This window comes from Xyrauchen texanus, chromosome 42 (assembly GCF_025860055.1).
Source record: "Xyrauchen texanus isolate HMW12.3.18 chromosome 42, RBS_HiC_50CHRs, whole genome shotgun sequence".
NCBI classification, from domain to species: domain Eukaryota; kingdom Metazoa; phylum Chordata; class Actinopteri; order Cypriniformes; family Catostomidae; genus Xyrauchen; species Xyrauchen texanus.
The window spans coordinates 12,587,297-12,613,018 of NC_068317.1; the positions used below are offsets into that span (position 1 = coordinate 12,587,297).

Here is a 25,722-nt window from a genome sequence, read left to right on the forward strand (position 1 = left end):
ATTTTGCATGTGGCTAATGAGGAGTCCTGAGGGAACTTCCTTCTCTGTTGGTGTCTGGGTAACTTATTACACATAAGTGACAGATCTACTGTATTCCACAGGGAACATATTTAGGAGGTCACAGGGCATTATTTGCTGAAACACTATTTGAGTAATATGATATAAATGTTCAAAGATGTTATATTATAAAACAGTACATTTTCTAGAGGACCTGATTCTATCTAATGCTGATGTGTGTTTCAGTTTTGTCTATTTGTTTTTTGTTTTTTGCTATTTGGTCTGGTGACACTATTCATACAGAAATTACACACTTCATCTTTAAGGAACTTCTCGATATGAGGATGTGGCTTTTCATACAGACATGTGAATGAGGACAATGAACTTCAGCTAGACTGGCAAGTTAATCACAATGGTTATCACATGTCGCCACATGCCTTGTCTGTCTGCCTTGCAAAAACACTCATACTCCCTTGCCTCTCTCACAGGTTACTGTGGGCACACACCATTTATCATTAATTAGTCCACTTAAGGCACAAGTCTTACTAACACACGTTCTCATCTGGGTATTATTGACTTTAACCCTGTAAAGCTGTACAAATTTGAAACATGATTTTCTAAAGTATCTACATCATCAGCAGGATGAACACTTAGCTGAAAAACCTGTTGTATGCCATGTACTAGATGTCTACTGCCTCCTGGTGAAAGTTTCCATGCTCTTTTGGAAGTAGAAGACCTTGTAATATAATTTCCAAAATGCTGTGAAATCTTTGCTGATTTTGGTAAAGTAAAATTAACAATAACATTTATATTGTGTTTGAGTTTTTGCTGAATTGAAGCAACTTAGATACATTTTGGACATGATTTTATAGAAATATAATGCAGAAATTAATGTATCAAATATGATGCAACAGGCTTTTGAGGTATTGTATATCTCTCAATCATCTTAACGTTTCATTTATAGGCTTTATAATTAGGTTTAGGTTTGGGGATTGTTTCTCTTTCATGTTTTGTACACAAGGCTACACAACAGTGATTTTCCTATTAAAGGAATATTCCTTTGTGATGGTTCAAAACAAGTTAAGCCATAATGTCGATTTCCACAAAAAATCATTTCAAATCTTTCCTCTTTTTCTTTAAAAAAAAAAAGAGCAGAAATCGAGGTTGTATTGAGGCACTTACAATTGAAGTGAATTGGGCTAATTTGTAGAGGGTTTAAAGGCAGAAATGTGAGGCTTATCATTTTATAAAAGCATTAATTATTCTGTTAAAACTCTTTGATTTGATTGTTTTTTGACATTACATCATCATGGCAATGAAGTTGTAAAATTGGCTATATTTTATTACACTAAAATCATGTTAATACACATAATGTTTGCGTCTTGTGAAAAGTATTTTGATGTTCAAAAATTGCCCCATTCCATTGTAAATGCCTCACTGTAAACCAGATTTTTGCTTTTTTTAAAGAAAAGGAGGGGCAAGTCAAAATTATTTGATATTTTAATCAATATTTTGCCACAAATACTGTTGACTGAGCAACTTGTATTGAACTTGGAATATTCCTTAAACTCAGGTTTAGGGTTTGTGGTTAAACTTATCGTAATAACAGTATTCAGTGGTGCATATGTTTTTCTCCATGGTTGTAAAAGTTGTATGTTTATATATGAGCCAAGTTGGATTTCTTACAATTTCACCATTTTGTACAAATTATTAGACTACGACGAGTTTATTATTAGATAAACTCCTCAGTCTGTATATGAGTTATATTGATTCTGCTTTAGCAAGAACATCTTATGAGAAACAGAATGCATTGCACTTTATTTTCCTTCTCTCTCTCTCATTTTCCTGATTTCTGTTTTGATACGGGCTGCCAGGACCCTCCCGATGCTCAGGTGACAGTGGCAGACCTCTCTTTAAGTGTTAATGGGACATCACCAGCTGTCCGCACAGGTAGATCCAGAGCCCTGCTTCGAGCCATCTGTGCATCCTCCATCACTACTGTCTCTACACAGAGAGAAAAGGGAACATAGAGAGATAGGGAAATTGGGAGAACAATGTTGCCATAGCTTTGAAGGAAGAAATGGAAGGATGGATTAAAGAGGAAAAGGGATAATGAGAAAGAGTTTGGAGCTCCCTATGCAATATGCCTCAGCTGTCATTCACAACCCGTAGTGCCTTCCCCAAACATCTCAACTTTTTTCCCACACTCACACATCTTATCATGTGATGCGATGCAAATTTCATTTAGGCTCTGTCAGGCTGATCTAGGATCAGAGTTGCTCCATGTTCAGCTCACTCAGCTGTAAAGTCAGCTGTTATGCTTCTATTTAGGCGTAATTTGCTTTTGACGTGATGAAAATAAGTGGTTTTTAAACAGATTCTCAATTGGCATTGTTGTGAGATTTAAGCTTAGTAAATGAGGCTGACTCGGAATGTAAGAAGACAGTTATTATTTATGATTGCATCTAAAGTATATGATTTAAAACATTGGAAATTGAGAAAAAACTTACCAATAAACAATGGTGGAATTAGTTGTTATCATATAGCAGACCAGAATAAAAAACTATTCTATTTGTTTCCCTGTCTCAACCTCTGGATTCTTATCTTTTGAATTTGCCTGCCAGATCCAGCTTTGTTCCTGCTTAGTGTCCGACTCCACTGCTATGTGTTGCTGAGTGACGATGACTAACTGCAGCTGGTGCCAGCCAGACATCACTCCAGTCTACTATGATGGACTTTAGGGAAAAAAATTATGCCAACTCCAACCGCAAGACATGGGATACTTCATGTGCTACTACCTGAAACTTGGACTTAGGATGGATCCCACCGAACCTCACCACCTTTGAACTGCGATGCACTTCATTAACCTCTACCTGCTTCACCTTGGTCTATTGATGGACTACACTCTTGAAATGGAATACATAGACAATCAATTAATTGCCAACAAAAGCCTTCATCAGCCAACTAACAGTGACAATTGCATCTATGTGAACTTCTGCAGTTAATCCAGGATGGACTTCAAAGACATTAATCATTCATTGTACGGTTCATACAAAATGTTTGTTTAAACACTGGCCCTTAACACTTATTCAGTTTAATAATTTTAAACCATGACTTGCACTGCACATAAATAACTAATATTGGCATTACATTCATGTTTTTTAGTCAGAGGGGAACTGGCCCTCACAGTAATCCTGGATACTCTCAAGGTTATTTTTCTCCATTAACCAACATCTTTTGGAGTTTTTGTGTTTCTTGCCACAGCTTTCTCACAGGGGTTCTAGATACAATTAATAATATTTATGTTTATACACAATTTAAAACCATATTTGTATCTAACTGCACAATGATGACTCTTTAGACATTACAGCTTAATTTTCTGTTAATGTATGATTTTCTGTAAAGCTGCTTTGAACTGATGTGTGTTGTAAAAGGTGCTATATAAATAAAAATTACTTGACTAGACTGACAAGAAATTTGATAAAATATGGAAATACTGTATATTTCAATGGAAAACAAAAATGGTTTTGTTTTTATGTAGTAAACTGAACAATGACAAAGAGAAAAAAGCTGTTTTATTGAAATGGCAAATAAAGCTGAAGGCAAGTTTCTCAAATTATGACAAGCTGCTTTTACTTATTCATACTGACAAACCAATGTGAAACCCAATTAAATTTTATTTAATTTACTTGCATAGTGCTTTTCACAACACAAATAATTTTTAAGCAGCTTTACAAACCATAGTGCCTTACAATCACCAGTGAGCAAGCCAAAGGAAAAACTGCTCAGATGGTTAAATGATTCCTGGTTGACTGGCATGTCAGGGAATCTACTTTCAGACTGTTAATACATAATAATTAATTATTAATAAAAATAGGTGATTATTAATTTATTTTAACAGATTTATTCCCACTAACTAACCAATCATGGATGGATGGATGGATGGACTGACTGATAGATAGACAAATAGATGCATGGTTGGATAGATGGATGGATGGATGGATGGGTGGGTGGATGGATGGGTGGGTGGATGGATGGATGGATGGGTGGATGGATGGATGGGTGGGTGGATGGATGGATGGGTGGGTGGATGGATGGATAGATGGATGGATGGACAGATGGACAGATGGATGGCTTATAGCAATAACTTCATCACAGCATATCAAATGCATTGAGCAATACAATGTGCCACTTGACATCACAGTAGTTCATCAGGAAGGTCATAACTTGATTGAATACTCTGATGGATTAACAATCGAAGGCTGTTTCAATCACCTGTGTGTGATTGGATTTCTCCTTGGAAAGCTACACCTCTTCCAACTAATTACAAAGACATGTGTGTGGACTACAGTATACTCTACAGTTATCCCCAATGTTTTGTCTTGTTGCCAGTGGCAAATGAGTATATGCTTTGGTCAGGTAAGTCCGAAACAGTTCAAACTTCTAATAAAATGTCATTTATTTACACAACTCTGTTACTCAAAGTAAATATCTTTGAGGCCCTCTTGAGGAATGACTCTGTAATTACATGTTGTTCCATAAAAATTAGGTTATATTGACAGTCCGCACAAAGTCACAAGCATATGAAGGGGGCTGAATTTTTACTTTGTTTTATTCATTTAAATCTACACAGAAGTCCAAAGTTCATGGACATAAATACATTTATTCATAACATTAATGGCACAACATTTCAGCTCCTCTTTCAGTTTGCATTCAAACCTTCATTAAAAGGCTGATGAATGGGAGGGTGGACTTCTCCACTTTTGATGCTGTCACAGTGAGAGTAACATACTGTAGAAATGACACTTCAAAGACCTAAAATACAATCAAAACATAAGTAATAAGAAATGTATGGGATTAAGGTTTAGAAAACACAGTCATTTTTGCTTTTGCATTTTGATCCCAACTACAGGTCAATGTGTGCTGTTAAATATGACATCCTAATGTTGATTTTTGTAGTTTAATTGTTAATTGTCAGATTCAGTGCTGAAGATTAAAGGGATAGTGCAACCAAAAAGGAAAATTCTCTCATCACTTACTCACCCTCATGTCATCCCAGATGTGGTTTTTAAAACAATATTTCAGTTCTATAGATCCATATAATGCAAGTGAATGGGTGGCAAAATATTGAAGCTCCAAAATCCACGTTAGGGCAACATAAAAGTAAAAAGTACTCCAAACAACACCAGTGGTTTAATCCATTTTGGAGCGTCAGAATTTTGGCACCCATTCACTTGCATTGTATGACCCTACAGAGCTGAAATATTCTTCTAAAAATTCATTTCTGTTCTGCATATGAGAGTCATACACATCTGGGATGCCATGAGGGTGAGTAAATATTGAGATTTTGGGGTGAACTATTCCCTTAATATCATAAACAAATTTTAACAAACGTAACCTTATTTTAAAGTGTTACCACATGCATGCGAGTGCACATATTTCTGCAAACATGGCATATATGTCTTTTCTCTTTGCCAAATGAAAACAGTTTAAGTTATAGTTCATATACATTAAATAAATCATTTGTATTTTTCTCTAGTTTTCAAATATATTTCCAAAAGCTGTGGCAGACAAGCATTTTGTAGGCTAAATTTACAGCCAGTTACTCCAGTATTTTAACACCTGTGCTGATTTTGTCTTTTAGAGCAAAAACTTGATTCAGTCCTGTGTAAGGGCTGCAAGACTTAATTTGATCTCAGACCATTTTGTCCTGAATCGTACGCATACTTTGTTTCTACAAGAGCACGTCTCCAGAGTGAGTATAGGTTTTTAACAACCAACTAGTTCATTTCAACTTTATGATAAAGTTTTACAATTCTTAAGTTTGAGGACCCTATATCATTAAATGCATTTCTAGTGTTAAACCTGAACAAAGAGTACATCAACTCATCTTTTCTACTTCCTTTTTTAATGTAAGTTTATTAGTAATGTCACAGAAACCCGAGACTGCACACAGAGTTAGAATGATCTGATGGATTCATCTGACGCTGATCTCATTAAATTCGCAGAAATACAGAAGACTTTGATGAGCGATCGCAGCATGTTCTGAAGTAGAAGGTCTTATGATCATTAAAAGTTGACTTTTAATGACAGTGGAAGCAGAACTTTCAATCAAGAGAGCGGGCTGTTGAGTGTCACCATAGAGTTTCACTTTTGATCATTTTGATGCATTTTTACATCGTAGGCCTATTACTTGAGTATCAGTCATAAAGATTGAGCTGATTGAAATATACTTCATAGTAGATTAGTATTTAAAGGGGTCATGTCATGAAAAATAAAATTTTCCTTTAACTTTTTAAATAAGAGTTTGATGTTTGTATAGTGTCATAAAAAGCAAATGTGAGATGAGAAACACAATTGCTGAAGCAACCACTTCATTTTGTGGTGTTTCTATGACACCTTCGGCTCACGTGTCAACTTGCATACTACTAGCGGTCTGTGACAGGGCGGAGGATTTATCAGGCTAATCAAGCCTTGGTTGGCGATTGGTTGAAGCTAGAACGTGCTACAATTGGTCAGAGTAATATGGCGTTATCTGATTGGCTTGAGTAGATGGTGGGCGGAGTTAAAAAGACGTATTTTTAACTTTTTTTTATTTGCAAATCTCATTTTATTTATTTTGTGAATTTACTTTATTTATGGGAAGCTCCTAACATATATTTGTGGATCTCATTCTATTTATTTGTGAATTAATTTCATTTTTGAAAACTCCCTGTTTTTTTGAATCTCCTTCCATTTGTGTTATTTTTAGATCAAATTAATCATATACTCCAGTGTTCATTTCACTATGATATGTACAATGAACCACATAAAAATCTTTTTGCAAAAAATTAGATATACTAACCTGCTTCAATGAATTCAGGTTGGAAAAAAAGTATGATAGTATGGCATTCTGAAGAAATCCTCAGGCAATATAAACACATTTATTATAATCATATAAAAAAATATACATAGGAAGCGTTACAGACATAAGACAAACAGACAGGACACAATAAGGCCCATCCCACCATGCTACACAGCTGCCAAAGCAAAATAATACTGTTTGAAAAAAGGTGGCCTTTAATGTGTTATAGGCATGTACACAACACTTTCAACTCAACAACATGACAAAGCAATACTTCAAAATTCACATGCAAGCTTTAGATTATAAAATGGCACATTGTGATGTTTTTCATCAGAAACTTTTCAAAATAAAATGTTTTGCTTCTCTTATTAACATAAAGTTTTTGCAATACTTCATATTTAAAACAAACCTATACACACACATACATAATTATATATACTGTATAAACTTTATAAGAAAGGCATATGGTTTTTACCACTTTATGGATAAGCAGTACGATTGTCATATTTGATTACATGGCAGGAGTTCCTCTTTTTTGTTTCTTTGTTTGATTTTGCAACTACGAGGATCCAGTATATAAGTCTCTCAGACGTGGCTGAAAAGTCACCTTTTCTTGTTAGGTGTATTAGGGGAGACTGGGGAATTTATTTAAAATTTTCCTTCACAACTCACAGATTATAAAAATTTACCTGTATTCTCTTTGTATAAGAAACATTTATATAGGCGAGTAATAACCGTACCATAAATAGATTTACAGTTGAAGTCAGAAGTTTACGTACACCTTTTTCACAATTCCTGACATTTAATCGTGGAAAACATTCCCTGTCTTAGGTCAGTTAGGATCACTACTTTATTTTAAGAATGTGAAATGTCAGAATAATAGGAGAGAGAATTATTTATTTCAGCTTTTATTTCTTTCATCACATTCCCAGTGGGTCAGAAGTTTACATACACTTTGTTAGTATTTGGTAGCATTGCCTTTAAATTGTTTAACTTGGGTCAAACGTTTTGGGTAGCCTTCCACAAGCTTCTCATAATAAGTTACTGGAATTTTGGCCCATTCCTTCAGACCGAACTGGTGTAACTGAGTCAGGTTTGTAGATCTCCTTGCTCACACACGCTTTTTCAGTTCTGCCCAAAAATTCGGATTGAGGTCAGGGCTTTGTGATGGCCACTCCAATACCTTGAATTTGTTGTCCTTGAGCCATTTTGCCACAAATTTGGTATGCTTGGGGTCATTGTCCATTTTTGACCAAACTGTAACTATCTGGCTGATGTCTTGAGATGTTGCTTCAATATATCCACATACTTTTCCTTACTCAAAATGCCATCTATTTTGTGAGCAAAGTACACCCACAACATGATGCCCCCCCCCCCATTCTTCACGGTTGGGATGGTGTGCTTAAGCTTGAAAGCCTTCAAACATTACGATGGTCATTATGGCCAAACAGTTACATTTTTGTTTCATCAGACCAGATCACATTACTCTTTTGTCTCCAGATCTTTGTCCCCATGTGCACTTGCAAACTGTAGTCAGGCTTTTTTATGGTGGTTTTGGAGCATTGGCTTCTTCCTTGCTGAACAGCCTTTCAGATTATGTCGATATAGGACTCTTTTAACTGTGGATATAGATACTTGTCTACCTGTTTCCTCCCACATCTTCACAAGGTCCTTTACAAGGCTTGACATAAGTTGCTTAAAGGCACAGTTAACATAGTGTATGTAAAACTCTCACCCACTGGAATTGTGATATAGTCAAATAAAAGTGAAACAATCTGTCTGTAAACAATTGTTGGAAAAATTACTTGCACAAAGTAGATGTCCTAAACAATTTACCAAAATTAGTTTGCTAATATGAAATCTGTGGAGTGGATTAAAATTTTGTTTTAATTACTTTAATAAACTTCTGAATTCAACTGAATTATATTTACTGAATATGTTTGTCCTTTATATGGTACTTATTCTTCTAGCTGTTCAGAATAATGAGTGTTTAAAGCACAAGTTTAATTAGGACCAACACTCTAATTATCTCAAATCCTTTTTGCTAAATGAAATACTTTTTAATAAAATACTGTATATTGTTTAAAACTAGACATTTTGATGGAATTAAATCACGCAGGAGGACGGCATGTTGTTAGTATACTTCCGGTACACTAGGATCGGCCATATTATGCCAACGCACCGATAAGCGACGACATCTATCATACATTTCTGCATCGACTCCAGCATGTTTAGATTTCCCTGTGTTGCAACCTGATACATGTTGTGTCAGCTGCATGGGAGATCCAGGTTCAGATCCCACATTGAAACCAGCAAGTAATCATGATTGTATAATCAGCAGCAAGCTAGATTTGGAACATTACATTTTTACTCCACTGATGTTTAGGTTTAGGTTTGGGGTTTGGGAGGTTCAGTTTAAAAAACATGCTTTCCACTTCACTGTATTACTGCATGAACAGCTGTAACAACTCAATTTACAACTCGTTTTGGCACACCTCTGTGGACATTTCACCCTGAAAATGGAGCTCACACGTTCCACTGGGGGCAGTGTTTCGAATTTCAATAAGCACAGACCGATTTCAACTGAAGAAAAGTCAACCTTCTGTTTTTGCTTTCACTGTGAGATCAGTTTGGGAAGTAAACATGTTCACATTGGTGGTTGCATTTTCACTCTAATATAAAATTCTCACTTGACAATTATGTTTAGGGTTGGGGTTTGGGTTAGGATGCAGAGTTATTAAAATATGTATTGCTTTTGAATGTATGATACTATTCCCAACAAAAATACAACTAAGTTTTGCCGCCACCTTGTGGACATTTAATTCGGAAACTAGTCAATGACTCTTCCAGCTTTGGCCACTGGGAGTCATTGGTTCAATTGAGATAATAGATACTTCAAATGCATCGAAACTTTAGACAGAAGAAAAATATTGGATAAAATTATGTTTTTGTTGAAAATGCCAAACCTTTCCTCAGGCAGAGAGAGTATATTGAGCATGTGCTGAATAAGTCTCTTCTCTCTATCGTCTTTGTGAGTGAAGAAATGTAGTGTTAAAATTGCCCCCGGCCTCCCCTAATTCCAGGTCTTTATTTTTTTTTACTATGATACAATAGTGTTTTGAAAGCTGATATGTGCATGAGTACTTGGGCCAGTGAGACATCTAAAAGCAGCAATCGTCTTGCATTTAAACCTGACATCTGAGATGTTGTGCTGTCTCTAACTCTCCTGTTTTTCCTTTAATCTTTCGCTCCACCATTTTCAAAGTTGAAGTCAGTGACCTTGCAAGACAACGTAGTACAGTTTCCTTTTGAGGAAGTCCTTCATTGTGTAAGAAAAAATGTCCACGAATTCCAGACATTTTCATGTCATTAAGTTGGAACTTGATTGTCCTTGTCATTCTGCAGTGTAATGATTGTCGTCACGACATCGACTGGAATGGCTTCCTGTCGTGACTTTGAAGGTCAGAGGTCAAACATGTGATAGTGTTGCTTGGCAACGTGGGGTTACGAGGGAAATGGGGTCCCTGTTAAAGAAAGGAGGAGACAGAAGAGGAAGAGACAGAGGGAGAAAGAGAGGGGGGTGGTGGTAGCAGCTGAACTGATGGTGGAAAGTTTGACCTCAGAGTTGAGGAAGGCAGACAGGGGCACATGGGACACCAGTGTGGGGCTTCCAGAGTTTATAAGGGAGTCGATGTTCTCCGCTTCTTTACTGCAGGCTTCAATCTGTGGAATCACAAGAGACAGGAACAGATCTTTTAGCAGCAATATCTGTGGCTCTGCAGAAATAGGGCATTAAGTCCTTGTAGACAGCTTTAATATTTTTAGGTAAATTTGAGGAACATCTGGAGCATGATGCAACCGCATGAAAATATGCGCTAGGGAATGAAGGGGGTGGAGACATTTCTCTGCATGCTAGTAGCTTAATTTGCTGGCTTGTCTGTGAATACAGACAATAAACAAAACTTCTGTCTTTGTACAAATTCTAATTAATTGTTTGATGACTGAATGAGCAGATTGATCATAATTTCCAAGAAAAATATTGTTAAAAAGAGCCATAATTGTACAAATGATTATTCATGTCTTTCAATAACAAAGTAAATCTGTTCTTGGATAAACCATTTTCGGTGCCTTTAACTTTTGATATACTTTAAAAAAATTAAGCATTCGATGCAATATACTTATCGTGTACTTATGCATTTGATAAATATCTCAACTCTGTAGGACCATAATATGCAAGTGAATGGTGATCAGAAGGTCCAAAAAGGACATAAAGGCAGCATTAAAGTAATCCATATGGATCCATGTATTCGGAAGCGATATGATAGGTGTGGGTGAGAAAAATATCAATATTAAAGTATTTTTTACTACAAAATCTCCACCTTTGACCACCCCCAACCAGTAGGGGGCTGTATAAGAAGGTGAAAGTCAATTCCAAACCAGAATGTGAAAGTGAAAGGAGATTTATAGTAAAATAGGACTTAAAAATTTATTCACCCCAAAATCAAGAGAAAGAAATAAGAAAAAATATATATTTTTTGCACAAAGAAAATTATGCTTATTTTTAGGACATTATTTTGATGACAATGAAGCACATTTCCCTTGCCAAATTCTCAGTAGCCTACTTAAAATTGAAAAAAATAAATACAATAAAATTACAATTTTAAATATCTGTGATGGTAATATTTATTGTAAGGGACTTTATTTATGATGACTTTAATTTTGAAAAATGTTAATAACATAAATTACAGTAAAGAAAATTTGGGGGAAATGCACTTAATCGTAATAAAATTGTCATGCATTGACATTCAAAATTCTTAAAGGTATACACACACACACACACACACACACACACACACACACACACACATGTTGTGTTTCCATGTTTTATGGGGACTTTCCATAGACATAATGGTTTTTATACTGTACAAACTTTATATTCTATCCCCTAAACCCAACCCTACCCCTAAACCTAACCCTCACAGAAAACATTCTGCAATTTTACATTTTCAAAAAACATAATTTAGTATGATTTATAAGCTGTTTTCCTCATGGGGACTGACAAAATGTCCCCACAAGGTCAAAAATTTCAGGTTTTACTATCCTTATGGGGACATTTGGTACCCACAAAGTGATAAATACACGCTCACACACACACACACACACACACACACACACACACACACACACACACACACACACACACACACACACACACCTGCAGTGGTGTAGGCTGCTGGTCAACAGGCACAATAAGGATGATGATCTCAGAGTTGATGCTCAGATAGCCGAAGATGTCACACTGAGGGACAGAGATGTGCAGCCGGAGGATTTTCAGGATGTCGTGCACCGTCACGGGCTGATTCCTGTTCAGCTGTGAACAAGGGTGCTCATTTTAAAGACCCCAATAAAAAGGCTTGATGTGCGCAGTTTTCTTTCCTGTGTTCACATATTTTCATAAGTTGGAGATGGACATATCTAAAGATCACTTTTTTATAAACAGCCAAAAGCATTTAGTTTAGTTCACGGCCACAAACAATGATTTGCTACTTGCTTTTGCTTTGGTCTGTGTCAGATGTTATTAGGGGGAGGTGCAGTACATTCTCATTCTAGAAAGCATTTTATTGGTCAAAAAATACATGCCTGTATATTTTTGGACAGTTTAACAGAAAGAGAAAGATTACATTATAAATGTGCAGCTAAGTTAATATTGTCAACTTTAAAGAAAACTCCAGCATATAGACAGCCTTAAAGCTCAAAGACAAAAAGCTACAAATCTCCAATTTTGTTTACATGGGGTCTTTAAAGGAATAGTTCACCCAAAAATGAAGATTATCTAATAACTGACTCACTTCTACTGCAGAACAGAAATCAGAAGAGTATCTCAGCTCTGTAGGTCCATATAATTTAAGGGAATAGTGACCAGAACTTTAAAGTATAAAAGCTATTCATAGTAATTCAGTGGTTTTATCCATGTCTTCAGAAGCGATAGGTGTGGGTAAGAAGAAAAAAAATCTATATTTAAGTCCTTTTTTCCAATAAATCTCACTTCCACATTCTTCTTCTTTTGTTTAATGGTGATTCACATTCTTCATGCATATCACAACCTACTGGTCAGGGCTGGTCAAAGGTGGAGGTTTATAGTAAAAAAGGACCCACACGCTTCTGAAGACATGGATTAAACCACTGGAGTTGTACAGATTACATTTACATTGCCTTTATGTGCTTTTTGGAGCTTCAAATTTCTGGCCACCATTCACTTGCATTGTATAGACCTATAGAGCACAAATCTGGTATGACATGAGGTTGAGTAAATTATGTGAGAATTAAATGTTTTGGGGTCAACTAACCCTTTTAACGGCTAGTTTTTGTGCACATGTAATCAAATACCACTGAACAATTTGTAAAAATATTGAAAAACTTTATCAACCATATTCAATGCGTTTATTAAATGTAATGCCTGCTTAATTACTGTTAATTACTGGCCAGTCCTCATATCCTGTAACACAGTCCACTGTATAAAAGTAATAAAAAACCCTGCTTAAAGACCATTGTAAGAGACTAACGTGCTTAGATATACAGCGTGGGTGATGTAAAATCTGCTGTTTGGGTGTAATGCGCTTTAATGGGAATCCCCAGGTGGTGCTTATACAGTTTATGATCAATGCTGCCACCTGCTGTCTGTAGGGTTTAAATGCAATTGACAAATGTTTTCTAAAATCAGAAAACATTTTTGAAAACTGACAACTCTAAACAACAGAGAAAGTGGGAATGAGTTCACAAGACAGAACACAGTACAAGACGGAGTTAACTATTTACCTTAGCGAAGATATTCATCTGCGCTTTGTTCCAGAGGATCTGTAGCATACCTGCACACACAGGACAGCAGGCGCCTGCGAATGCACAAAACAATCAAACTGTGTTGCTACATCTTAAAAGCATATAACATGACACTAAAGTGAGTGGTGTGTAAAAGCACTGACCAGGTGGTGTGACTGGATTGCAGCCCTCTGTGGAGAGAGGAGGACAGGGCACAGCGTTACACCCTGAGTCGGACGTGAACTCTGGAATCGTCCCGACCGCATGGCAGCAACCCTGATAGTCCACAGCAACGCGGTCTGAGAAAGCTTCACACACTGTACTGTAGGTTTCTCCATTGTGGCCACACACCTGTCTGGGCTTCTTGCAAGCATCCTACAAACAACACATAACAACTATTAGTAGTCAGTTTAATAGACTAATCTGTCATCTATATACATAAATATATATATATATATATATATACACACACATTTCATTACTGAAGTGTTGCAGTTTTGTCAAATCAATCAATATGATTAAAGCATACCAAAACACCATGTATTACAGTGAGCTAATGCTACAGTAATGTGTGCTACTTTCATGTCTCTTCTATCACTCTAAAGCCTCTTTATTCTCACATAATTCTCAAACAAATGTAAAACACAAATAAATCATTCATTCATTTATTCATTCATTCATATACTAAGAGCTGTGTAATAAAAAGCTGTCCTCATCAGTGTCCTGTATCATCAGGGCAGTGTTCAAGCAGCAGCAATTAGCAAATATATTGATCTTATAATAATGTGAAGTGCCAATTAAATTTGAAAGCTCAGCCAAGAGCTCTGTCTAGAGTGGAGTGAATGGAGCTTTCAAATGTGGCTGCTTTCAACTTTGGTTGCTTTCAAATTCAAATGTAATAATACTTTAGAAAGCACATCTGACCTCAATAAATGCCACGAAAGCTTAGAATGATCATTCACCACATCACAGAATATTGCAAGTCATCAAAATACGAAGCACAACATCAGTTCCATACACCAAATCATAGAATAATGAACATATTCTAAATACAAAGAAGAATATAATTGTCTTCTGTTGTCTTCTGGCTTAATGTAAATGGCTATTTTGCCATTACATTTATTACTGGCATTAAGTTACTTTGCTAAACATTGTCAAGATTTAAGAAAGGCTGAATTACCTACAACAGTAGCCTAATTGAGTGCCTAAATAGCTATCTGGTTATTGGTTAAAGCAGTCATGACACGAGGAATCAAATATTATTTGATCTTTTCGCATGCAAGAGTTAATTGTACTATAAAAACAAACTGTAAGTTTCAGAACTCAAAACTTCCTCTTCGCTGCAATAGAGCATTTATTAAAACCAAGCTGCCAAAAAAACTTGTTCTCTACTTCCTCCACATTGTGACGTTACACTGTGGTAGACATTTGCATCTGACCACCTCTACAACAACACATTAAAGCCTATTTAATCACTCCTGTAGCAGTGAGCAGTGAGATGACAAAAAGAGAGAGCAGGTCAGCCAAAAGCAAAGAGCCAATCAGAACAGTGGCTGTTTACTGTCAGATCTTAAAGGAGAAGCAGTACCAAAACCGAGCGTTTCTGACAGAGGCTCAGAATGAGGCCAAATGTTTTTCAAATATATGTCTGTTTTTTGTTATTAATTACACAGTTATTAATATTAAAGTATTATAAGTGAACCTAAAGGTACATATTTAAATAATAAAAAAGGCATGTCATGACCCCTTTAATATTAACTAGGTGACCTCACCCGAAATGTTGTTTCAGAGGTGGTGCAAATTACAAATTGATGAAAGATTATGAAAAAAAACCCAATTCTTTAGAGTAGAGTAACATGCACAATAAAACCAGGAACAAGGATTAACAAACTAAATAGAGTCTATTTTGATTTCATGTTGAAGTGAATTCTAGTTAAGGGGAATGACAATTCTGTTAAAAAATTCACATGACCTTTTTACCTTAACTCCTCATTATAATATATTCCTACCTGACAATGACCCATGTATGCCAGGGTTTTGCTCCGTAAGTAAAGCATACACAAATTGGCATGCTCCATGTTATCCGTGTCACAGACTGGATCCAGCTGGTTCTGGTCACAGACGGATGGGCGAGTAACGCACTCGTACAGTGGACAGGGAGTGTCTAACAGGTCCGTTAAACACACTTGCGGTTTAGGAATGCACCTGTGAAAAAAATAAACACACAACATTTACTCTCATTATTACATATAAATAGTATATATTTACAGTATATCATATTTAATAGCTGTTATATCATTTCATACTAGCACATTACATTTAATATGTGTGTGTGTATATATATATATATATATATATATATATATATATATATACTCCATTTCTCTTAACTTGAATTTGTCTGTTAGTAGTCTGTTAATTAAAAAAAAAATCTAATTCCACAGGAGAGTAACCTCATTCAGCCCTGAAGAATAAGTGACAGTACCATGGCACTTTGATGGTATCAAATAGTAATACCATGGCATTTTTATATATACATGGAACTAAAGGATCATAATTTTTATGTACCATGGGATTCACATGGTACATATGTCAATAAACATGGTACATTGCCATTGCACCATATCCAAACATTGCCATTGCACCATATCCAAATAAAACACAGGGGTACTTTTTTGGTACTTTTTTGTAAGCAAAGTAGTGATTAAATGTATGTAAAATCAAGAATTGTCTTACAAAATAAATAAAACAAACAAAAAAATCTATCTATCTATATATATCTATAATATATATATATATCTATATATATATATATATATATATATATATATATATATATATATATATATATATATATCAGTGGCTGACTGCTGGTCTTTCAAAGAGGGAAGCTCATTTTCGGCCTACATTATAAACTTATTTACCCTATTTTTTGCACTAAATCAATCTTAGGTGTTGATCTGCCCTGCTGTTTAATTCTAATTTTTTCCTCGTAAGGAAGACTTTCAAATGGCTTCGCCAAAATCAGGTCGACAATATTAGCACCGTCTGCCATCGTGCGCAGTTTCACCCGTACGACGCTAGCCTAGCCTACTGAATGAATGAACGAACGAACGAACGAATGAACGAACGCTCTAAAACAAAATATATTAAACTTGGTAAAACTGAAACAAGGAATGTGGTGTATAATTGTGTGAAATGTATTATGCAAATTGACTAGCAATTTCGCCAAACAAATATAAAGAAATAGGTTGCAGCAGTTTGCCTTTCGACTACACTTGAGAAATCCGCGATGGAACTGAGCGCGAAATAGCTTCAGTGACTTCTTATAGTACAGATTCGCTGTCAATCAAAAGGAGATGCAGTCTTTCGACAGATCCTCCAATCATCACGCGGAAGCCCAGAGTCCGGGCCAGCCCACTCCTCATTCACCCCCAGAGACGCTGAGCGTCCGTGGGCGGGACATAATCGCAGCATTTTTCCAATGACCGTCTATTTTCGGAGCACTGAAAAAAACTGTTCAGAGCAGCCCCATTGAAGTCAATGGACGCTCGGCTTCAACAGGGAAATGCACTGACGCTTACGGGAATGTATGAGAAGTAAATCGAGTCAGCCGACCTGCTATATGTAATGTAGCTGATTCTGAACGAACTCGTCTTCGAGATGAACGTGTTCTGACGCATTTTTAGTCAATAAATTGTTTATACAATAGTACATATTTGACCATTATTTTTTTGACATTATAGGGGAAGCTGAGATTCCCTTGCAGTCTTAACGAAATCCCCACTGATATATATATATATATGCCAATTGGTTTTTGCTCAAATGGCTAAATAATATTGGATTATGTACATATATCATAAAACCAGAGGTCAGGTTCCTCTCAAGTTGTTTTACACCACTATATAACATTAAAAGGTGTTTTCCTTGCTACAGTAACTTCAGCTTGCTCACATCACAGGGTGCTTTTAGATAACAAGGCTTTGAAAAGATGTGTATTGTGAAAAGTGCTATATGAAAGACCAGAGTGTAGACAAATGTATTTTCTCAAGAAAAACGTGAACATTTTTAGTTCATATGAGTCTTTCTCTTAACAATCAAACTAAATAAATGAAGTGTTGCTGTTTAAGTTACTTTATTATAGAGCTCTTTTTTTTTTTTTTTTTTGCCAATGTCAGACACCTTTGTGGCATTTAGGATTTAAAAGATATTTATGTTGAATCCTTGAATAAGTCTGAGTGAAACATTTGTGGGTGCTTGTCTCATATTGTGAAATTTTATATCATTACATACCTAATATATATATATATATATATATATATATATATATATATATATATATATATATATATATATATATAAATATTTATATATATATATATATATATATATATATATATATATATATATATATATATATATATATATATATATATATATATCAGTTACTTCCAGTCCCCGAATCTGATTGGATGAGAGATGCTCCATGAGTACTGATGGTCTGATACCATCAGCACTCGGATGTTTCACTTTGTGTGTATCACTCCACTTGTGTTTGAGCCATTCTAAACTAAATTATAACAGATCTGTTAAGAGCTATGTTTTGTCTTTTTTTTTCTGAGAGACACAACAGACTGATTAATTACACGAACTGAAGGCACATACCTCTTACCAGACTTTCCACATTGGAGTGAACACATTGTTTAAAATGGAGGACATTACGGTTTCTATAGAGAATGACTCTTGCGCACCGGCTACCGCAAAATAGGGTTCTACCGCTATTATTCCACTGAGAAAGCTGATCTTCTCTGCTTGGGATGATTGCACATGCTCTCTCTCTCTCTCTCTCTCTCTCTCTCTCTCTCTCTATATATATATATATATATAATTTAAATATTTTTGTATATTTAAATACACATAAATATGTATACATATTTTTTATTATGTAAAAATTCTAAATTCTAAAGTGTTAAATCAGGCTGTATTGACAAATAGGACCAAAAATGTATTCCAGATAAATTCATTGAATACACCACGCAAAGCCCAACAGTAAATAGTTTATGCTAATAATATGGGCCAGGTTTGTCCTTCAAATCTCTGTCTATGGTAACCAGACTTGGTAATCTATTTCAGTGCACTGAGGTTACCATCATAAAAGTACTTCAGGTGTTTAACATCAGGGGTTTGTCATTTTACCATTTTGTTTACCAAGGAACAAATGATGGTGAAAAGCTTTCCTTTGAACACTGAGCCAAGGAGGTGTTACGCAACAAGCATTGCTATGTGTTACATAAGACAGATGTGGAACAGCACTTGTCGTAAAAGGACGGACAAAAATCCCTCATTTGATGTTTGTAGAAAATCATATTTTGGCAAATATTGTAGGTAATGCATGCAGTAAACAAACATATACATGTCTCTATGATATGGCCTGGGTCCCTCTTTCAATGCAAGTTAATTAAAAAAAATTTGCCCACAAGGCAAAAATCATAAGCCTGATTGGTTAGGAAAGAAACAGCACACCTCTTCAAAAAGTTGTATGATTTGAGGTATGCCATCACCTAAAAACTGCTGGTTCATGTTTTGGAAAAGAGTGCAATTGAATTATGGCCAGACAAGCTTAAACATGCGTGCTCCTGTCCGGAACTGGACCATGGATAGCCTGACAACCGCCATTGCTGTTGTTGCATTTGTCGAGTGTTGTTAAACTCACCACTGAGTTTTGCGCAGAGAGGGCTCAGATGTTTACTGCCACAATTTTATCAAAATCATTTGGAAGGTCAGATAAAAGTGATTGGCTGGCCTTATCGAATCACTGATTTACATTAAATAAAGACATTACTTTGTACTGACAAACTCTGAGAAGTATTGGTATGCAAGAAAAACTGCTGGTGTTTTGACAATCTGTGCTACCTGCTAAGATGTGCTACCAGCAGTGAAAACAGTGAGACGTAAAGCTTAAACCTGGGTAGCACATGTCGAGGCATGGGAGAACCTGTCAGTATATACTACAACAGGATGTTAAAAACCTAGGTAGCACAACTTTAAATCAGCCAGATAATACCTATCAGGATGTGTTACCAGCATAACTATCAGATAGTGTGATATGATGTAATGCCGTTTCACATCACAAGTGTGATCGGCACGTGAGCAGAGTGTATTTTTTTCGCTGTACATAATAACAGATTAGAGCATTCACATCGGAAGCATCAACAGCCAGTCAGAACGTAGTGTGAGCTGCAGTGCAGCAGGAGTCTATTTTTGCTGCACCACTCACGCTCAGTTAAAGTGACCGTGCACTGTTGATGGATAAAATGAATGTGATTTGACACAAAAATTACAAAATGCACAGAATAAGCATATATTAATAGTGTAGTGTGTCTTTATACTGCACAAATTAAAGCACATTTGAAAAACAAATTCCAGGAGATATAACAATTTAAACCAATTTAAAATATGATAAATATATATCTTAATCAGAAGTACAGTTAATCATTTAAACTACAGTAAACTACAACTAAATTATCAAGAATCCCTTCAGAATTTAAATCTGCACTGTCTTGACATTATTCTGAAAAACCTAAGCACTTCAGGTAAACATAAGAGGGATATTTCAAAGTCTGTTAAAATTTCCACACTTCTTTCTGTGTTGGTGGTACTACAACCGTGATCCACAATATCCACATCAATTTGATCAGCCCTCAAGGCCAAACATTCTGCAAAATGTTTATGTAAATCACATGATGCACGCAGAAGATATGAGACACTTCCTGTTTCCCATTTTTTTACATTATTTAACGTGTCAACATGGCAACACCGTTCGACATGTCAAAAAAAACAAATATTTGCAATTTAGCAATGTTAATATCTTGGCATGATTTCGCCCACATTTGGCACCTGTAACATGAATACTCCCTAGGAGTATGTCAAATTACAGACCATGCATTTTTCAAACAATCCAAAATGGCCGACTTCCTGTTGGGCGGAGCTTATGACTGTCAGCGTGAAAGTTGTCTGGCTTGATGAGATCTATATATGTACTATATATGAATACGAGAGCATATTACCCCATTATTGATTTCACTACATTGGTTACCGATCCAATACAGAATCAAGTACGAAGTGTTGCTGTATGTATTTAAGGCTCTTCATGGTCTTGCACCAGAGTACATCTCTGCTTTAATAAGTTTGCATCAACCTTCAAGGTCTCTCCACTCTGGTGATCAGCTGTGTCTGTCAGTTCCTCGATCTCGCCTAAAAACTCAATGTGATAGAGCTTTTGCGGTGGCAGCCCCATGACTTTGAAATGAGCTTCCACTGGTCATAAAATCATCTCCGTCTCTATTCTCTTTCCAGGGGGCCTTAAAAACGTATTTATTTTCCCTAGCTTTTAATTAATTGCATTATAAATTGTACTAGGTCAATTAGATCGTATCCTGTTTTTATTGGTTTTAAATGTTTGTTGCATTCTTAAGCTGTATGTGTGTGATTTTATTTATTTTTTGTAACTCCATGTACAGCACTTTGGTAACCAGTGTGGTTTTTGAAAGTGCTCTATAAATAAAATTGAGTTGAGTTGAGTATCAATTTTGGTGACTGTAGGTGAAAATGGGGGTAGTGCCCCATTTTTTAAATGGGGCACTACGGAGCCCCCACTGCATGCCCTCTCCCCCTGCAAATTTACCCAGCCCTAACGGCCGATTGGTGATGATCTGGGGGTGCTTCAGCAAGGCTGGAATCTGGCAGATTCATCTTTGTGAAGGACACATGAATCAAGCCACGTACAGGGTTATCTTATTTTGCAGTGGTCTCTTAATTTCTTACAGAGCTGTATATCTTCGAGTTTCCATTGCTTCATCCACACTCACTGTGAAACCCATATGTTCACATGTGGCGAGTGTCTGAAGTCAGCCAGTGTTAAATTGGGCCTGTGATGTAAGATCAGTTTCCCAGAGAGGACTGATCCATTTAGGCCACAAGGGCTAATCAAATGGCAGGGTGATTTCAGAGGAAGGGTTACACAAACAAGGTCCCCCCACAGTCCTCCTCCAGGCAGACTAGAGAAGGAAACAGCGAGACACCTGAACAAACAATGAGTCTAGATGGTCCAAGCTAGGAGCTAGGGGGAAGTTGACAGAGGAAGAAAAAGCTGAAGTAAAGCTTGTAGGTGAAAATGTCTAATCTGAGCTCCAGACCCTTGAAAGACCCCTTCTTGACAATCTGTAAATTCAGATTGTTTACAAGCTCACACAAACACAAAAATGCTAATTTATAGGCAGGTCTTAAGATGCATTGCATTAATTTAATGCATAATGCTTAAACAACTAATGTTTTAAATATTTAGGGTTAAAAATAATCAAACATACATTGCCACAAAATAAATAGTTGAGATTCATCTCTTAGTTTGTAAAAACGAACATGTTAACATGAAAAACATGTTAACATTGATGAATTTTCAATGGAAGCCAAGCAGAAAATCCCACCAGAAGGTGCAGAAATGTGAAATTCCTACCTTTGTTAAAGCTTTGAAGTTTTGTTTAATGCACTGTAAAGTGGAGGTAAGACTACATTGTTAGGGAAATAAACATATGCTTAGGTGTTACTGGCCCTTTGAAAAATCATCTGATTTTGAGTAATTAGGAAATAAATGGTCTGTAGGTTCAAACCTTTGGTTCCTTTGGCAGGGGTTTAGCGAGCAGGGATCGATGCTTCTGCAGGACCCGAAAACTAACTGATTGTCTCGAAAGCCAGCACAGCGCGCAACACAGGCACTGGGGTATGTGCGTCCATTATGTGCACACACAGGCACAAACTGATCAGCACAGCCGCAAGGAAGTCCTGAGGGACAGTGGAAAGTGATAAATGTGTAAGAATCGATGTTCTAGAGTTTTTAGCAATAGAAATGTGTCATTTGTTACTTTATGTGATTTCACGTTTTGAGTGATGCCATACATATGTAGGTAGTGTGAAAGTGTACAAAGCTATCACATTAAATAATTTTGAGAATTTGACATGTCCTGTGGTGTGACAGAAAAATTATTTAGAACATTATCGCTTTACACAACATACAGTATAATGTTTCAAAGCAACTTTACAGAAAATCATGTCTTAATGTCTAAAGGCAATCTTTAGTAAGCAAGAAGTGACTTATGCAGCTTTAATGGCTTTAGATGAATTTCACAGAGACAACATGGAATATTTGTACTTGTAATAAATCATTGGTCACACCGCAGGACTATTTAAAGACAGTTCACTCAAAAATGAAAATTCTCTCACAATTTACTCACACTCTGGGAATCCCTGATGTGTATGACATTTTTTCTTCTGCAGAACACAATAAAGATTTTTAGAATAATATTTCAGCTTTGTAGGTCCTCACAATGCAATTGAATGGGTGCCAAATTAAGAAACTCCAAACTTCACATAAAGGAAAAAGGTTAAATCCATATCTTCAGACACGATATGATAGGTGTGGGTGAGAAACAGATACATTTTATAAGTCTTTTTTTCTACCCCTGTCCAGAAGGGGGCGATATGCATCAAGAATGTGAAACACCAAAAACAGATGGGGAATGTGAATATTGATCTGCTTCGCACCCACACCTATCATATTGCTTCTGAAGATATGGAATTAACCATCTAGTCATCTAGAGTACTTTTATGTTGCCCTTATGTGGATTTTGGAGCTTCAAAATTTTGGCACCTATACATTTTATATTTGCATCATGGACCTACAGAGCTGAGAAATTCTTCTAAAAATCTTTGTTCATTTTCAGCAGATGAAAGTAAGTCATACAATTCTTGAATGGCATGAGGGTGAGTAAATTATTAGAGGATTTTCATTTTTGGGTGATATAACCCTTACATGAAGTGAAGGCAAAAGGTGATTAAAATGGTGAAAACTGAAACATTAATATATATTGTAACCAAATATTTTGACAAAAGGAAAAAGTACATGGATATGCCATGCTTTATACCCAAAAACTACTAACACACACCTGTGAAGGGGCGTCGATCCTCATCAGAGCTGTCTGACCCGAGGCATTGGCGAGAGAAGCAAATGGTTTCTCCAGCAAAGCAGGAACAGGGGTTGCAGTCTACCTGGAAGGACATACCATGACCTGCAGAGTAAAATAAGTTCAAAGGAACAGTTTACCCAAAAATGAAAATTGTCTCATCATTTACTCACCCTCATGCAATCCCAAATATGTATAACTTTCTTTCTTCAGCCAAACACAAGGAGAATATTTAATTAGAAGAATTAGAAGAATAATTAATCTCTGTAGGTCCACACAATGCAAGTGAATGGTGATCAGACATTTGAAGCTCCAAAAAGCACATAAAGGTAGTGTAAAAATAATCAATACAACTCAAATGGATTAATCCATGTCTTCAGAAGATATATCATAGGTGTGGGTGAGAAACAGATCAATATTTAAGCTCTTATTTTCTGTAAATTCTCCTCCCTGCCCAGTGGGTGGCGATATGCATAAAGAATGCAAATAGCCAAAAACTAAAAAAGAACATGAAAGAGAAAGTGGAGATTTATAGTACACAAAGGATTTAAATATTTATCTGTTTCTCACCCACACCTATCATTTAGCTTCGGAAAACATGGATTTAAGGACTGGAGTCATGTGGAATACATTTTTATGCTGCCTTAATTTGCTTTTTGGAGATTCAAAATTCTGGCCAACATTCACTTGCATTGTATGGACCTACAGAGCTGAAATACTCTTTCAAAAATCTTAATTTGTGTTCTGCAGAAGGAAAGTCCTATTCATCTGGGATGGCATGAGGGTGAGAAAATGATAATCATTTTCATTTTTGGGTGAACTATCCCTTTAATTATATAGTTTTTACTGTACTATATTTAATTGTGTAAATCCTGTTTTGTACCATCACATTTATTAGTCAACTGTTAACTGGATAACTCACACATATTAGGACATTTACTCTTTGTGAAAGACATATGACATGTTCTATGTACATACTATTTTATTATTTCTTTAACTTATTGAGCAAATCGCAGATTATAGCAGACTACACATGTTTTCCTCTTAGAAACAGTAAAAATCCTTGTTAGATTAGTTTATCTTCCTTATTTAGCACTTTCCAAGCGGGCCTAATTCGCACTGCTTGACACAACTCTAAAGCAAAGCACATCTGTCTCAAATAAGCCCAAGATGGCCGACTCCTTTAGAAGTGGAATAAAAATAAACATGAAAGGAAAGGCAATAAACTCATTCAGGTTCAAAACAACAGGCATAAAAATGAGCAGTTTACAAAAGAAGCACACAAATAATAAAAAGAAAAGCCTAACTGAATTAGAGGGTATGCACATTTTTATAATGTTGGACTGTTATTTCCTGTTTGATTGCTTGTGTTCTAGGACATATTGGAAATATAAGCAAAACATTTATAATTTTCTTGAGTATAATTCCTTTGAGGGTACAGAATTCATGTTATTTATGTAGCACCACACCAATAGGTGGCAGTGTCCACAAACCAAAATGACAATCCACAGTCAACAAATTCCTAAAGAAGATTTGTAATTACACGTAAAAAAAAATTCCCTGTACTTATAAAGATATACAGTTTACAGAACAGAAACACAAGACTTGATTGAGTTTGTGTTGGGGAATTTGAGTCATAATCAAATCTGTTCTCCAACATATTTAGCTGCCTGTAAAAACACAGGAAGGAAATTCCAGCATGTTGGGGCTTTTACTCTTCTTGTTCAATTGAGTGTTTCAATCCTGTGTGTGACATTCAAGAATCTAGCAGATGCAGCACAGATCTATCGGCAAGGAATGGCACGAAACAAAACAAAAAAATAATAATTATAATTTTTACCTTCTGGTAGCAATGTTAATGCAATCAATAGATGTTTACTAGACTTTAAAGTTTTAATTGATGTCATTATTTTAATAAAAAATAACAGCCCCAGATTCCTTTTATTTTTCCAAGACGTTACATTTCATGCAACAACTTCTGAAAATGTGGAGAGCAATTGGCAGTAATTGGCTATGCAACTAAACTACATGGAAATAATATTGCTTGCA

General features: G+C 36.0%; 1 protein-coding gene across 1 annotated transcript in view; it reads right to left on the reverse strand.

Moving 5' to 3' along the window:
• Positions 1-6,880: 6,880 nt before the first annotated feature.
• Positions 6,881-25,722, reverse strand: part of LOC127635275 (reversion-inducing cysteine-rich protein with Kazal motifs-like) — an 80,556-nt gene continuing 61,714 nt past the window's right edge. The window contains exons 15-21 of the mRNA XM_052115183.1: positions 23,656-23,778; positions 22,324-22,495; positions 15,667-15,862; positions 13,822-14,032; positions 13,658-13,731; positions 12,057-12,212; positions 6,881-10,564 (exon numbers count right to left, since the gene is read on the reverse strand). Of these exons, the coding sequence (XP_051971143.1) occupies positions 10,346-10,564; positions 12,057-12,212; positions 13,658-13,731; positions 13,822-14,032; positions 15,667-15,862; positions 22,324-22,495; positions 23,656-23,778 (1,151 nt within the window). The 3' untranslated portion in view covers positions 6,881-10,345. The remainder of the gene's footprint in view (positions 10,565-12,056; positions 12,213-13,657; positions 13,732-13,821; positions 14,033-15,666; positions 15,863-22,323; positions 22,496-23,655; positions 23,779-25,722) is intronic.